The 16271-nt window shown below is 46.2% G+C and overlaps 1 protein-coding gene across 3 annotated transcripts in view; it reads right to left on the bottom strand.

The window, feature by feature from the left end:
* The window catches only part of HIPK2 (homeodomain interacting protein kinase 2), a 137590-nt gene that overhangs the window by 88284 nt on the left and 33035 nt on the right, over window positions 1-16271 (bottom strand). For all 3 annotated transcript variants that reach the window (XM_068945012.1, XM_068944997.1, XM_068945003.1), the window contains exon 2: window positions 4015-5113. In XM_068945012.1, coding sequence (XP_068801113.1) covers window positions 4015-5113 — 1099 coding nt within the window. The remainder of the gene's footprint in view (window positions 1-4014; window positions 5114-16271) is intronic.

Raw genomic sequence — 16271 nt, 5'->3', positions numbered from 1 at the left:
CAAGAACTAGGGTGATGGGAGGCAGGCGGGGAACACCGTCCCTTGCACTGGGTAACGCTAAAGAGGCAACTGGCCAGGTTTCGTACACGCAGGGTGAGAACGCGACACGAGAAACACAGGCCTGAAACAGGCATGTTTTGCACCACAGTAAATTTACAGACTGAAGATGCGTGGGAGGAAGGAGGCTGATCCTCTTCACAATACGCCCACTTTTTGATGACAACTCTGACCACAGCACTGACAAAATCTCTGACTTAGCTAGAGCAGAGATGCAAGAAGCTTAAGACGAAATTAGCACCAAGTGGGATAGTCCCCGAGTGGTCCCCCCACAGTTGGCAGGGAGGGGGAGGAGAGTTACGCAAGAGTAGTTGCTCTTGAGTTATACAGCCATCAGGTGTCGGGGGTGAGGATGATGTGGTCGGGTTGGCAAGGTAAGCGAGCGAATCCTGCCCGTGGTTCACAGACTGCTCTGGGCTTGTTTCCCTCTATTAGATTTTCTGGAAGGACTTGGGAAGCAGGGGCCATCAGTTCTCACGCTAAGCCCCCGCGTGGTCCCCGGGGAAGCCCGGGATCGTTCTCCTCCTGCCTGCGGCTGCAACAGACTGAAGTCATCAGTCTGCAAATGGCTGTGGGGTCCTTCGTCATTTGTCATTTAGGTCAATACTAGGGACCACGGTGCAGCCTGCCCCCCCAACGCCCTTAGACGCTCTTGTGGCCAGGCTCTGGCTGGTGCTCATCTCATACGCTTTTACCAGAGGTGCAGCTCTGGGCTGGGCAAGCAGGGAGGGGACAGCGTTGTACTTGCAGGGGCTTATTCTCGGCAGGGAAGGGGTAACCACGCACAGTTCACATTAGCCTCACGTGGCCTGTCTCCCTCGGGTCCCTCTACAGTCAGGAGAAAGGGAGAAGAGTCTCCAGAGTATCAATTAGGGCAGCAAATCTAGCCTGGAAGAGCCTATGTCCTCTGAGAGGAAAGGGAGACAAGTTTTGCTAGACTAAAGAAGTTTTGCCTGTCTTTTCTGATCCCTTGCCACCTGGACATCATCGTGATCCTTCCAAAGAGAACTGCTGCGGCCTGATAGAAACATTTCTGATATGACGCAAATACTGCTGATGTTGGAGCACTCAGTGCCGGCTCCTGAGCTTTCCTACAGTGCAATATAAAGTCTCCCTACTGTCCTGGTCATGGGAAATTTGGATGAGGGATTCGGTTTATCTTCAGAGCATGTTACATGGCAGCAATGGCAAACGGTTCACGTGAAATCTGCAAGCAAAGGAGACAACAGCCCTGGGACTGTTTTAGCTTATGCTGGGCTATGCAGATTCCAGTCAAGAAAGAACATGAAATTGGTTTAAAGTCACTTCTGTCTTCCACCTCTGGGAGAAGAAAATACGTCTACCATTTACAGGAAGAGGAAATGATTTATATTGCTCTGAGAATTAACAGGATCCCATAGAACTTTCCTCACCTGAAAGGATTTGGCCATCACATTCTTGAGGGTAAAGTTAAAAAAAAAAAGGAAAGAGGGAGAAGAAAAAGCAAATTGCTAATAAAATATGCGGAGGATCTGGGTATGTGCTCCCAAAAGCCCATCATAAAAGGCTTCCAGTTGAGGACTGACCTCTACATTTTATTCCCTAGCACTCAATCTAGTCTTTCCTTAAATGCACAGGGGACAGGCCTTCTGTCACTTCTTTGGCTGGCTTACTTACTACGAGATTTTACCCTTAGGAAGCTTTTCCTTCACATTCAGCTTAAACGTCCCATTTCTTGAAGTCATCCCCTTGTCTTTTATACTCTAGCAAGCAAAACAAGTGTAAATTAAATGGAAGACATATGAAATCTTTATAAAGTCCTATGTTTCCCCTAGCGTGAAAGTTCCTTCTCTTTGGAGCAGAATAGGTCTTTATTCTGTGCTGTATTTTTCCCCATCAGAAAATGAAGAGGAATATAAATTTTCCTCATGACTTGAATTTAGCTTCATCAGCGGCCCCCTGCTGATGTAATTCATCCCAATAAGCTTTTTCTTTTTCCTTTTTTTTTTTTCAGTGAGCTGCTGCCCCTCTTTCCATCCCCCATCCGTTCAGGCGTGGTAAACAAGAGAGGAATTAGACAGACAGAACTTATTATCTAAGAAGTTGCAACTTCAGACCGGGCAGGAATAAAATTCAAAATATAAAAAGCAAATGTTATCAAGCTTTTTCCTCCCCAGAGACTGCCACAAAAATATTCCTTGTTTGTTGCTGAGAATGAACCATTTTTCTCTTTCATTTCTGCTTTCTGTCACATATTTCATATTGGCTGCCCCTTCTGTCTTTCAGCTTGGGACTTAGGCTGCTAATGCAGAATCACAGATAACTCAACAACAAAATGCCTGTATTATCATTTTTTTCTCTTCTAGTCTGCCAGGTAATTGCAACCCTAAAAGCTTTTGCATATTTACCACAGAAACATGTCTCTCCTGGAGGATAGGACTGTCATCAGGTAGAATATTTCATTTAATAAGCCTCTTCTGAGGTATAAGCTAGGATGGTTTTTTTTTTTTCTGGCCTCCTTCAGAGCAAAGGACAAACAGATAAAAATCAGCTGCTGCAGTGCTACACTGTCAAAGTTCCTGTTCCTGTGAAAATTAACTCTTCCGCAGCTCAGAGTTCTGGGGGGCTTTGCCACTGCGATATCTGTGAAGTAGGAAAAGGGGCTGATATCAGCTCATGCTGATTTTTGTCCCCCTATATAAGACAGATTCTTTTCTATTTACAAATAGAGCAACTACCCTGCTCTTCGGTAACTCAGCTGACGAGCCGTGCATGCTGCCAGGACAGATTTTCATTAAATCAGACATCAAGAAGGATCACATTTTCCCTCTTTGCTCCTGTTTCACAGAATTACAACAACAAAAACATGGCCTGAACATTTCTAAATTCAGCTGTCATCTAAAGACAAATTTCCCCTTTTTTCTTTTTTCCCCACCCTAGAGGTAACAGTAGGATTGCTTTTCTCTGCCCCTGGGATACTGAACCTAGCTAACTGGAACCAGTGAGAAGGGCTTAGGAGAACCTCTACAGAGAGTTTGTGTCCTGGAGCCAAGACAGAGGCAGAGGATGACACTCCAGGGCTTACCGAATTCTTCCTTTGATGAAACTCTTTAAGAGATCGAGGTGGAAAAGGGTTGGTTCATACATTCTGCTTTGGGTGGACCTATGCAGAAGGTCAGAACTTCACCCTAACACATAATACACTTGCAGTTAAAAGCACTGCCAGTGGGAATCATGAGTCGACGACAGGTCCTCAGTCCAACCCCAAATTACTAACAATACTCATTCATCCCTACTGACAGTTTCACACGTGGAGAAAAGTGATCCCAGCCCAGCCGGCCAGCCTGTCCACCTGGAGAAGAGCTGACAGGAGCCAGTGGGAATCTTTCCATTGACGCTTATTAATTAGCTTCACAGCCTGTGTGAAAATTATTCTGTGATAGAGCATCTTCTGCATCCATAGAGTTGTTTTCCTGGGGCCCTGCCTTGTTTTTGTAAAAACACTAGATTCACCTATGAAAGAAGGCTGGAAGATACAACTAACATATGGAATGATAGTTTAGGTTAAGGCCTTTCTGAAACGAAGAACCTGCTTCCATTGACTTGGACAGGAAACGTGGACTGTCCAGATCCAGCCCCTCTTCTGGAAACAGTCTCAGAGAGAAGGAAGTGAAGACAGAGGGACATGGAGGAAAGGCTTTTCGGAATTATTCTCTCAATTGTAGATGACAAATTCTTTGTCTTTTTTTTTCCTACAACAGTTAACACTTTGCAGTTATTTACAAATCTACAACGGTTTTCAACGCAAGTAAACCTCAAGAGGCTAAGATACCATTTTTTCCTTTCATCAAAAGCCCATTCTAAGAGCCACCCCAGTTTAGGATTAAGGGATGGCTCTCATTCACTTACAAAACTGAAAGAAAATTCCTATAGGTGAAATAACTCTTCCAGTAATGTTACTTGAGCCCAGTTTCTTACCTGTAATATCTGGATTGAAGGTAGGTAGAACACACAGCTTTAGACACATGGCTAGCTGAACCAAAGTCTATGACCTTGACCCTATATGGCTGTCGGGATGGGTCTACCAGCATGATGTTCTCTGGCTTGAGATCAGCATGAATCAGTCCCAGGCTTTTCAGCTTCATTAGGGCAGTTGCTACCTGCTGGAGAATTGGTCGAATGTACTTCAGGGGCAAGGGACTGAATTTGTTTTGTTTTAGGAAATCATAGAGGTTCTGCTCCAACATTTCAAAGACCAAGCACGTGTGATTCTTGTGCTGGAAGCACTCGTATGCGCGGACAAAGTTGTAGTCATCTGCGCTTTCTGTGCTCAGCCGAGCCAGGATACTCACTTCAATCTGGCCTTGCCGGGCATAGGAAGGATGGTTCTTCAGGATCTTGATGGCCACAATCTCATTAGTGCCACGTTTCCAGCATTTGACTACTTGTCCAAAGGTTCCCCGGCCAAGAAACTCTAACACTTCGTACGTGTTGGTCATGGAACAGAGCACCTCATGTTGCACCAGCTGGTAATCCCCTTCGCTGTTGGAGCCACTATTTTTGGATGTGGCCGTGGAGGTGGTGGCGGTGGCTACAGTGGCCCCACTGGCATTGTTCTGAATCATTGGTGGGTGCTCTTCGATGATCTGCACGCTGCTCGTGTTCTCAATCTCCTCACTCTTCCGCTTAAGTCCACATTTTTGGTAGGTGTCCAGAAGGCTCACAGTGCTGCGACGCATCAGGTTGTGTGGCCCGCCCAGTGTTTGCCCAGACACTGCAACCACACCAGAAGTGCTGTTGGCGGACGTCACCACGATGTGCCCTGTGCTGGCGGGGAAAATGATGGTCTGCTCGTACGGGATGCTCGGGTTGGGGATCTGGAGGGAGGCGTTGACGGCTGCGGCGGCGGCTGCTTGGGAGGACTGCACGTTCTTGCTCTGGCTGTAGACTTTGCTGTGTGTGCCGTACCCAGTCATATCCCAGTTAGAACTCGGCTCCACTTTCAGTTTCTTCACGCTACAGAAGGCACTTGACTGAAGGGTGTGAGGAGAGAAAACTTGCACATGCGAGGCCATACCTGCAATACAACATCAGAGTGAAACGACAGCGTCAAGATGTGTCCCCCAGCTTTTTTTATTTTGTTCGGTGACAATAAGGGAAAGTGGGATACAGACTTCTGATATAGCACATGCACACACACACGAGTGTGTTAAGTTCTTCCAGAAATATGTATCCAGCACAAATAAAATATTATACTCTAAAGTAAATCATTACTGCTGACTGTCCCATACTAACAACAACTAGTATTCCTGCTCTCTCCCTCCCCCTCTTCCCATTTTTAATAATGATAATTTAAATGTTATTTTTACTTTCTCTGCCCAAAGAGACTCCTATTCCTATTGTCTCCAAGAATATATCTAGCTCTCAGGAAGAACTGATGTAAAATACTGCGACATATCTGCCCAGGGAGGCCTAATCTCAAATCCTCAGGCTCGTCCTATATTAAAGAGTTTGGTGGGTCTGACTTAGGCCCTCTGTTTATTCCCATAAAACCACAGTGTAGCTTATGGTCTGCAGAGGGCCAGGATAGGAATAGGAGGTGATACACCGTGACAAAATGGAGGTGCGCTGACAAAGTTGAAGAGCCAGGATAGAAACAGCAGATGATGTTTCAGGTTGCTTGCCAAGCCTGTGTGTGGGAATTGTGCACAATGCTTGTGCTGTGCTCAGGGACAGTGAAGATGGGAGTTACACAACACGAGCTTTACTGTGTGCTCTTGGTTCTCTCCGATTTATAAAACTGTGTTCATCTATTCTTATTCGCAGTGACAATACCATAACTGGAAACAGATCCCCTGGAAATGAACAGGATTGCTAACGAAGCAAGGTACAAACGAGCACGTGGTGGAATCAGGTCCTAACATACCTTCATTTTTTAAGGAAAGACAGAAGCCTATTTTACTGCAAGTTTCTTCAGCTCCCAAAGGGCTAATGATCTTCTATACCTTTATTAAAAGAAAAAGGAAACCCAGAACCTCATAACCAAAGTCAACAAATATCATTGAAACAGACCTCCTGAAGGGTCTGGGTAATATGCCACTGAAACAGAAAATGTTCTCATTTGGAAAAGCAGAGGTGGTCCACAGAAAAGGGAGGGACATCTAACTCCAGAAGTGCTGCTAGGTTTCTCTTCCCAGGGTAGGGATGGCACTGCTGGCGCACAGGTATTTGTGAATCACAGAAATCTCTGGGGATTCCTATGGTAGAAGTCAGTGGTGTGATGGAGTTAAAGCAGAAAGCCACAGCCTCCTTCAACCCTTCTATCTGTGTCATTGTTTCTTTTTAATAAACCAGAATGACTAGGAAAGAAAAAGACAATATGCTGAGCTGGCACTGCTGCTGAATTATTAAGTATAAACATAACCTTGACTTGTTTTCAACTTAGAAAAGTTAAAAGCTGAATGAATGCTTCAGTGACAAAAATGCAACAAACTCTGCAATGCACATGGATGACTTCTTTGCGTGGAGACATGAGAGTACATTTAATACTCAGCTCCCTTTTCTAGGAGAAGCCCCTCCTCCACGAACCCCTGCACTGCTCTGTTCTAAAGATCCTTTTACATTCATATGTACACATACCCATATGCATGCATATACATGTACACACATAAATAAAAATAGAGCAGTTACTCCACAGTTCCAAAGCTGAGTAGCACAGCTAAGCAAACACACCCATACATATCCAACACACATTTTCCAGTTAATTCCCAGCAGCGCAAAGCCCAGGAACCGCGTATGAGGGGCCTGTGGTGAGCCAAAAAATCACTGTATGTGCTTACACTCAAATAACCAGTAAAGCAATCGCTCCAGCTTGCTTCAATACCCCCACCTTCATCCCTGCTGCAGTGATCAACTTGTGAAGACAGGGTGGATGCAGAAAGAAAAAAAAAAGAATCCTATTAGGGCAAGTGGGAAAATCCTCACCACTGCTGGAAGATGCAACGCAAAGCCCCGCTAACCCCACCATAGCAACGAAGCAGTGCAAAACTGCAGCGTGCCTTCCTTTACAGGCATGACCTCTGGCTTTAATGTAATCTCTGCTGCATCTCGTATTAACTTGCCCTGGTCCCCCCGCAACCTACCTGGCAGCAATGCCCAAGGTCCCCACAACTCAGTCCTCAGCCCTCTCCCTGCTGCCCTCAGCTCCTGCCCCTCTAACCACTCGCTCTCCTCTCTCCTTTCCACAGGGCGATGATGTTGCCATGAATGTCTTAGCATGTGGCACGCTGCGAGCTTGGAGAACTGCAGCAATATTACTCAACTTGTCATCCTGGACACAAATATCATATGTGAGTGAGCCGAAACTGTGTTTGTTTTTCCACTGATTAAGAAGAGTCACGGTGTTCTTTCTAGTACAGTACCGACCTTTCTGGAGAGTGGGGTTGGTTTGATGTATGCTTTCCCCCTGGACGCGAATAATAAAGCAGATGTAATTGGTAACATATTGTGGACCTAGCAGAGGTGTAATTTATAGCTTTATGGCTTTCGTTCCATGGCGTGCTTGAGCAATAGCTCTTCATACAAAATAAAAAGGGAAAAAAAAAAAGACGCAGAGAAAGGAGAGAGGTTCTTCTCACACACTCCCCTGGAAAATAACTCCAGAAGACCCGGTCACCCCCAAATTAAAGTTACTGATGCAAAGCACAGCAGCTGCAACTTTCTCAGCGCTGCTGTAAAAATCAGGATAATCGCCACCATTAAGAGACAGACTTTCAACTGGTGCAGACTGGCAGAGCTCCAGTTTATATCAGCTGACGCTAAAAACAAGGTCAGCAGTCACTCAACATTGTCAACGTCAGACGGCTGTCTGTGCCCCTTGGTGAAATGAGCTGTTGTTAGGGATTGGTTTCCGCATCGACAACAAGTCCCTTGCTGTCCCTGCAACACTGCTCACAGCCTCAGCAGGGGGGACAGGGACAGCGCACGAGAGCTGAACCACCTGCCCCCCCCCCCCAAAAAATAGAGGGGGGAGAGGAAGCGGGGCTGTCTTGTGGCTGTCTTGTGGCTAAAGAGAGGACTTTGAACTCCACCATTGCCACTTCCGCACTTCTCAGAGGTTGTGTTTCATTGTAAAGAAACTATGTTTTTTCCTTTAAAAATGAAGTATGAAATCTCCTTCCCTCCATCCAAAATGATTTTCTCACAGCTGATGTTTTAGAGGCATATGTCATAAGGAGAGTAGTTTGGCTAGCTGTTCAGCATAGTCCGATACCAAGAAATTACAGTCTGATTGACAGCTTGGTGATGGAAAGAGAAGGCTTCTGCAGCAAAGTCATTTTTATTGCAAATTTGTCTGTGAGACAAACACAACCCCAAATTTCCTGAAGACATTATCAATTTGCACTGCTGGCATGTTCTTTTCTTTACAAGATCTTTACTCCACTGCAACAGTAAATTTTACAATAGACGTGAATAAAAGTTGGATGGTTTGTTAGAGGGATCAAATTCCAAATTGGAGCCCGTAATATGTTTTACGACTTGAGCCTTTTGGCTACACTGAGAAAAGTGGCCAGACGGGGCTCAGATGGGGCTTCCCTAAGACACGCTGGCTAAACCCACCTGGGCTAAAGCTTGGCCCTTGCCTTAGCGTGGGCGCAGGGCAACCTCCTGCAGTGCCCGTCAGCTGGGCGGGCTGCAGCCGGGACTCTGCAACAACTAAAGTAAATCCGAGCCCTGAAGAGTGCAGGTTGAATTTTTATACCACCCTTGTGCACGTTGAGTCTCTGGGCTGAGAGCAGAATCGAGGTTGGGTAAGATGCATTAAATGAAATTGATAGTTCCTTTCTTTAATAATGAGTTTTAGTGTAGCCCTTTAAAGCTCTCGCACAATTGATAGTAACTGGATTTAATGGAGCTTTCCCTGTCCTTGATATGACTTACGTAACTCCCCGTAGCGTTCACATGAGTTAAAACTGTAGAGTGCAGAGAGGGGACAATGCTAAAACAAACGGAATGATTTTTGTTAAAAAAGACTCGATGCTTTATTTCGCAAACTCCTCCCACTTCAGCTTCCCCTTAATAATAATTTAGCAGGTGCTATTTACACCTCTTCTGCAGGCATACCCAAATTACACACAGCCACCTCGCTAGTACTTCAACAGGTTTCAAAAAAGCAAATGAGACAAAGTTCTCTATCCACCCGCCTCGCCCCAAAGGGCAAAAAATACACTTTGGGGACTAAAGAAGGAATTCGAAAGTCACTCATGTTTTCTTCTGCTTTACTCCTAGCACTTACTGGTGATTTATAAATGTGGCCTTTGCGGCGGCAAGAGACCAAGCCCCTGCCCTGTATTAAGTAGGCAGTAAGACCTTTTGCAGTACCTGCAGAGCTGCCAGTGCACTGTAACCAGAGGCTGCTCGCTGACTGCTGAGAGAACGACAGTGTCTGCTTGAAAAATACTGTAGAAAGCACATGGCATGTGTTCAGCATATAAATGACGCACACAAGACACTCCTGAAATAAATATCTTCCCCTTTTCCCCAGAGAGGCACAAGCTTGAAAACTCATACATGCACCCAGGTTAAGAAGGCAACGAAAAGGGGATCTGCGAGGTATGTCTAATGTATTGCACCTTCAAAATAGCCGTGTCTTAAAGAAGAGTACTCTTCTTCAAGGTGGCCTCTTGTGCGGCCCCTTTTGAGGCATGGCCAGTACCACTATCCTTTAGGAACCTCCTTAAAATGTATGTCCCTGGAGGCTACACAAATTCCTTCCTGTGTGCTACTGAACGTTCAGAGACAACCTCAAAGAAGAGTTCAGACCGCAACAGCCTCAGCTCTGTCCGGTTCTTGGTGAGCAAAAGATGTCAAGGGAGTCTTCATTCCAGGTGAAAAACTCTTGGCTTTCCGGCTTTGCTTTTCCTGTCCTACTAGTAAAACTGTCTCATTCTAATTAGTAGTTTCCTGAACGCTTAGGCAGCGTTAGGTGGTTCTAAAAAATCTATCACAGTCTGTCGTCCACACTGGTTGGATCTGTCATCAGATCTGGTTTTACATGGTTCCAGGCTACCATGCTTGATCCACATCCCAAAGTCAGAGGAAAAAGGAAGACTTACAAATGTATACAGTACCCATAAACAAACAAACAAAACCGAGGAACCCTTTCTCCCATGAAAAGCATGTCTCATGCTGTAGCTAGACAGCTAGGGAGTTCTGATCAAGATCACCCTGAATGCCCTCCTACCCATATTTGTCCTGCATTTATAACATGAGCAACATACCTCTGCTCACTGTCTCACACTGCACAGCAGAACTTTCCTTTTTTAAAAAGGGATAGATAGAAGTTAGCAACCAGGACCGCTTTTATTGCTCTTGGGCATGGGAGGCATAGGCAGCTGCTCCCTACCATGGCCTGAGCAAGTTATTTTGGCATGTGGCTCAGAATACTGCGGTATCCCCTCCTGCCCCCAGCTTTTTTCCCCTTCTTCACTTTCCCTTTCAGGTCCTGAAATCCAGGGCAACTTGCCTGCTGGTTACTGAAAGCCTTCTCGGATGAACAGGGAGAAAAGGACACAGCCAGGAAAATACGAGGGAGACCTTCCTCTGAGTGAGTCCCTCCTGCCCCCCTCCCAGAGCCTCCAGCTCTGCTGTGCTGTCCCCTGGGTGCAGGATGGGTAAGCAGGAGCGGTGGGTAAGGGCTGGCAGGGGCTGCTAGCAAAAAAAGCCCGGGGAGCAGGGCAGCTGGGAACTGTTGGCTCAGAGTCTATGTAGCAGGCACTGGCTGAAGGCTGGGGAGATGGTGCAGGCCTGTTTTCTCCTGCAGGACATCTCCAGTGTTGGGAGTAGAGGGAGATGGATGCTCACCAGTGCACCAACCCAGCATCTCTTCTCCTGGTGCTACAGCATGGAGAACGCACACAAGGTCTGGGCAGAGTGGGCAGCATCCTTCCCACACCAGGCTGGAGTCATCGCGAGCTGCTCAGCGGGAACTGGGCTCCTCAGAGCCCAGGCACAGCGAGCCCCAGCTGAACGAGGCAGCACCACACAGAGGCCAGACCCCACGCTCAAGCCAGAAAACATCTAGGCTGCTCCAGCCCAGCCCAGCCACACTCACCACATCTGGCAGGTCACTAGACAGTACATTGTGAGCTGGATTTGGATTGTGGGCAACAGTTTAAATAGGCCTGCTATACATCTGAAACACCAGACCTTTAGGAACTACTGAATGTGAGCGACCACCAACCACAGCCCTTCCTCTGAACCATCTGTGCTGTCTTTTATTTTACTTTGTCTATATAGACCAAAGTCAAATCCCTGCAATATCAAGCATTTCCTTTGGTGCTCAAGTGACCACAATTTCACATCTCACCCACTACAAAACCCCACTCTTCCATACCCACTCTAAGCCACAAAGCCCTAATATAGGTATCTTCTGTAATCTAGAAACATCGCAATTCTTACTCATCCTTCTGATGTGTTTTCAGGTGCTCATGAGCCCAAGTAACAAGCTGTGGGCTCTTCTGCAATCTTCCTGGCATTAGGCACATAAAGGAAAATCTCAGGCACAAATATATGCACTTACATTTAAACCCTTAACTGCACCTTACTGAAGGATTCTTTCAGTGTCACCTCCATCTCCCACTCTAATGAACTGCAATAATGACAACAGATATTTTAGATTTCCTCAGTAAATCATGTGACTAGTTTATGTTTCACATTATAGTTAACTAATGATCCAACATCTGAGAATACAGGTTAAAATATTCTTTACCAGGGACTTGGCTGCCTAATTGTTTCCCTGCAGATGCTATAGCCACTGGACCTGCCACGGACTTCCTGGTCTTGGTGTGAAAAGGCCCAGCAGTCAGTTATGTGATCCCCTGAACTGTGGGAAGCCCTGAGCTATTAGATACCTTCCTAGGGGAAAAAACGGCACAATTCAAATAGTGGAAAACGTCCTGTCTCCACAACAACTAAACAGCACTGAACGGAAAGCAAATGAGGGCAGCAAGTGAATAAATTTGATAGGTTACAGCCTTGACAAAATAGAGGTAGGCTCTGGTAAATAAACCCTCTTCAGCATACCTGTCAAAGCTGACAGGAAGACTTCCACCTCTGTATGAATCATGAAATGAAGCTCAGAAAGCTCTACCAAGACATCAAAGTGCTCTCCAGACAAATGCAAGAAACCTGGGAGTCCACTGTGCCTGAGGCAGGTCTCAGCAGCTTGAAAAGGAAGATGAATAGCCCTGCCACGAGCTCCTCATGGAGCAAAAGTCCTCTTGAGCCAGGGAGCGCAGCCTCCAGCTCCTGTGATGCCTTCTGGAATCCAAAGAGCAAAATGAGTGTGAAGAACAACAGAGACAGAGGTGGCAGCACCGCCTGAAAGTCCTCAAGATCTGCATGAGAGTGCAAGGAAGCTTACTCAGGATCTTAATGAAAGGATATTTCAGAAAAGTGGGTGTCAATGAAGCCAGAAACAAGTTTTACAACCAAACACTCAATACTCCCGAGGGCCTCAGAGGAAAAGAAGGTCTGTTCTGGAGTCACAGATGGGACGAACAAAAAGAACTGAGTGGGACTGACAGACACTCTGTTTTGAGGGTTGATCTGTGGAAGACACTGAAGAATGTCTGAAAAAATGCTTTGCTGAAGGAAGCCCTCTTTCAGTTTTCTCACAGAAAAGCCAGGTAGAGCTCAGGAATGTGCACTGTGCCCAGCTAGGGACTGTGCTGTAGGTTGCTGGGAAAGCAATAAGCAGCAACATATGCTTAATGGGCAGGCGACTGAGGTAATACCAGCAGTACAGCTCAAAATGAAGCATGACACACTGAGACTTGTATAATCCGATGCTTAACTGAGCTCATGAAGTGCTGAGAACAGCCAGAGGAGATGGGAAAAGCCAGCTACCAAAGAATATTTTGTGGCTTCCCCATCCGGAAGGCAAAATGGAACCAGATGAACTTAAAAAACTTAAACTTAACTTAACTTAAAGTTCAACTTAAAGGTAATTATTAGGGCCAATGTGCCAGGTAGGATTGCTGGGTGACAGCGTATGTATTCTGGCCACCCTTTTCCCTCACATCGTATGTCCTCCACAGTGGGAAAACGGAACAAATGGTAACCAAGACATTTCTACACCACCTAAAGTTTCCTTTGGGGAGCTATACAAGTCTGAGCCATAAATGGGAAATTGGCCAGGGCTTCCCTTGGAGACCGGTTTAGCACACATGTGGCTCCTAACAGATTTGTAACATAAGGGCCTCAGTTTCCACAAGCTCCAGCTCTCAGCACTACCTGCTGACAGAGTTCCATCCTGAATGTAGAACAGAAAAAAAAGAAGGATCTCAGTGTGGTTCTGCTTTCCAAGCAGCCTGGGTCAAGTCACTCAACTGGATCGCTTCAGTTTCCATCTTTCCAGCAGGGGTTGACAATAGTATTTCCATCTTACAAGGAAACCAGAGGACTTCCTTAACTTCTGACTCCAAGTCCTACAGACTGCACTAGCTGCCCCACCTGGCCTGCAGCATATCTCAGCTCCTGGGAGAGGGTGCCAAGGGTTCTGGAAAAGGACTAAATGAATCACTTTCCTTCCGCTGCCCTGGCTATGTCCCCCTTGCCCACCTGGCACTGGCACACTTGCAGCTTCCCTCAACTGCTACCTAGTGGAAAGGATGTTTTGGCTCTTCCCACCACTGCTGCCTCCCCACCTGGATGACTTCTCCTTGTAAATATTAGCTTTGTAATGTCAACAACTACAACTCGCCTGCAAGTACAGTGAAATCACAGGGAATGGCTGGCGGCTCAGATACTTCACGCTTTAGAAGCAACTTCCCTGCTTGTGAAGGCAGAACATGGGTAGGGTCTGCTGGAGTCTCAGGCTGAGCCTCTCACTCCCACAGGACTTTTTCATAAGTGTTTCATTTGCAAAGACACCATTGCATGACATTCACCACTTGCTTTGTTTATGAAATCTGAAGCTTGGATCAAGGACTAGCTGGGCTGAAAAGGTCAGTTTGCCTGTTTGCAAAGTCCCTCCCTTCATTTCATTTCCATCAGAGTACAGAGCTGTTGGAGAGAAACAAGCCTGTGGTGAGGTCTGGATGATATACACAGGATCTGGACTGCAAAGGAAGATAAAGATGCGAGGAGAAAGCTGGGCACAGAGCTCTGCCAATTCAGAGAATGGAGATAGATTGACTTGATGACCTCCCAACTATCCCAAAGCCAAGGTTAACTACATCACCTAGTGTCTCCAGCAACATCTCCCTTTTAAATAAGAATGACCAAAGACATGATTTAACAGCACCCTCATACACCGAGAGCTACAGAATTGTTTAGGAAATTAAGAAAAAGGATGCTGCAGGTTAATCACCTGACCTGCATTTCAAGTAGTTAAACAGAACTCTGTAAATAACATGTCTGCACATAGGCACACAAACACACACCCACACAGGGAAGAGCCCTTCAGTTCCCAAAGGAAACACATGTCTAGAGCATGAATCTTTCACCTCGCCTTCCAGACTTCATCCTCCTCATTGTTCAGGGCCAAGAAAACATCCTGAAAGTGAAAACGATGGCCAAACAGTCACAAGCCTTTTTGCTGTTATCCATGGCTTTTGATTTGCATTCCAAAGTGAAGGCTGTAAGACTATAAAATGAAAAATATATGACATGAAAAAGGCTGGGGCCTACGGTACTGCTCTGACCTAGAGAAAGAGCAGATCCACATAGTGGGACTGATCCATCTAGCACCCAGCCCAGACCAAAGATTCGTGGGGAGACACCTGGATGTAGGGTTTGGATGTGGACCCGCCTCTTCTCATAAATCCCAATTTCATCATCTCTTTGTTTCACAGGTAGCCTCTGAAAAGAGTAACCCAGTAGGAAGGCACCACTAACCGTATCTCTCATCCCTTCTTCAGAGTGTGCTGAGTAGTTTGTATCAGACCAAAGCGACACCGAGCCGAGCTGCAACACTCCCTGTGAGAACATTAGGTGCTAACAGGCGTATCCCTGGGAACCCTAGCAATTGTGAAGAAATCTCAATAATTTATTTTGCTTTATATCAGGTTGTATTTATCTCTGTCACACAAAACATGATCACGTTCGGACGCACATGCATGTGCGCACATCTGCACAGCCACAGAATGACCTATGGAGGCAAGAAATCTCTTCTCTAGAAGAAATGAGTGAAGCTATTCAGCTACCCGACACAGTCCCACCAAAGTGCAGGGACACCTCCCTGCAGCATCTACCTGCTCTGCTCTGCTTGTTTGCTGCTGCGACAGGGGTCTGGCATTACATGCCTGGTCTCCCACTGTCTCCACAGCAGCTTTCTTTTTCAGCAAGATCCAACAGGACAGCAGTCAGTTCAGCATGCAGAAAACAAGCCTGTCTGACCAACAGCTGAGGTGATGAAGGAAGTTCTTGCTAACACAGAAAGAAAACCAAAGTTGGACCGGAGGATAAACTGCATGAAGGATTTCTGAGCCTTGAAGAGCAAACATCCAGGAGCTCGTGAAAGGATAACTGACTTGAGAAAGAAGGATATAAGGCCCTGATGTGTGATGAAGCAGCTCAGGGACACCAGTAACTACCTACTCCCACTCAAAGCTCTAACAGAAGAGAAAGCAGAGGAAAGGAAGTCATTAAGAGAAAGAAAACAATAAAATTCTCTACCTGGATCAGCAGAACTCCCTGGCTACCATCAGTCTCTGCTCTGGGTTTCTTTTTCATGCAGGATGTGATTCTTTATTGACATATTTATTTACTCAGCTCTACAGTGCTTAATGCCATGGCTGCTAGGCTTCTTGCATTGGCTAAACTAGAACATGACAGAAGAGGAACAAAGCAGAACCTGAAGATCAAGTACAATACATAATAAATATCATCTGCAGTGCAGCCTGAGGGAAGCTACAGCTGTGATGGGCTAGAAAGGGGACCAAACTTCAAAAGCAGGGCTCTAGGCTGAGAGAGCCCCACTGTCAGACTAGGAGTACATGCTCTTGAAAGAAAGAGCATGTACAAGAAAGAGCAAGCATCCGATTGCTTCAGCAGGATCTACGGTGAAGGACAACGCTTCGTGTAACGTTGCTCCAGACTGGCCAGTGCTTTAGAGAGCACTGACAGCGCCTCGAATGGCCCATAGAGGAGACCTGGGCACCTGAGCATGACTCAAGCAATGTACAACCGCATCCATTCTTCACTGAATTTCTGTGTAGCATATTCATGGG

Source organism: Struthio camelus, chromosome 1 (assembly GCF_040807025.1).
Source record: "Struthio camelus isolate bStrCam1 chromosome 1, bStrCam1.hap1, whole genome shotgun sequence".
Lineage (NCBI taxonomy): Eukaryota > Metazoa > Chordata > Aves > Struthioniformes > Struthionidae > Struthio > Struthio camelus.
The sequence above is the reverse complement of the archived record's forward strand: the minus strand, read 5'-3'. Positions and strand labels throughout refer to the sequence as shown.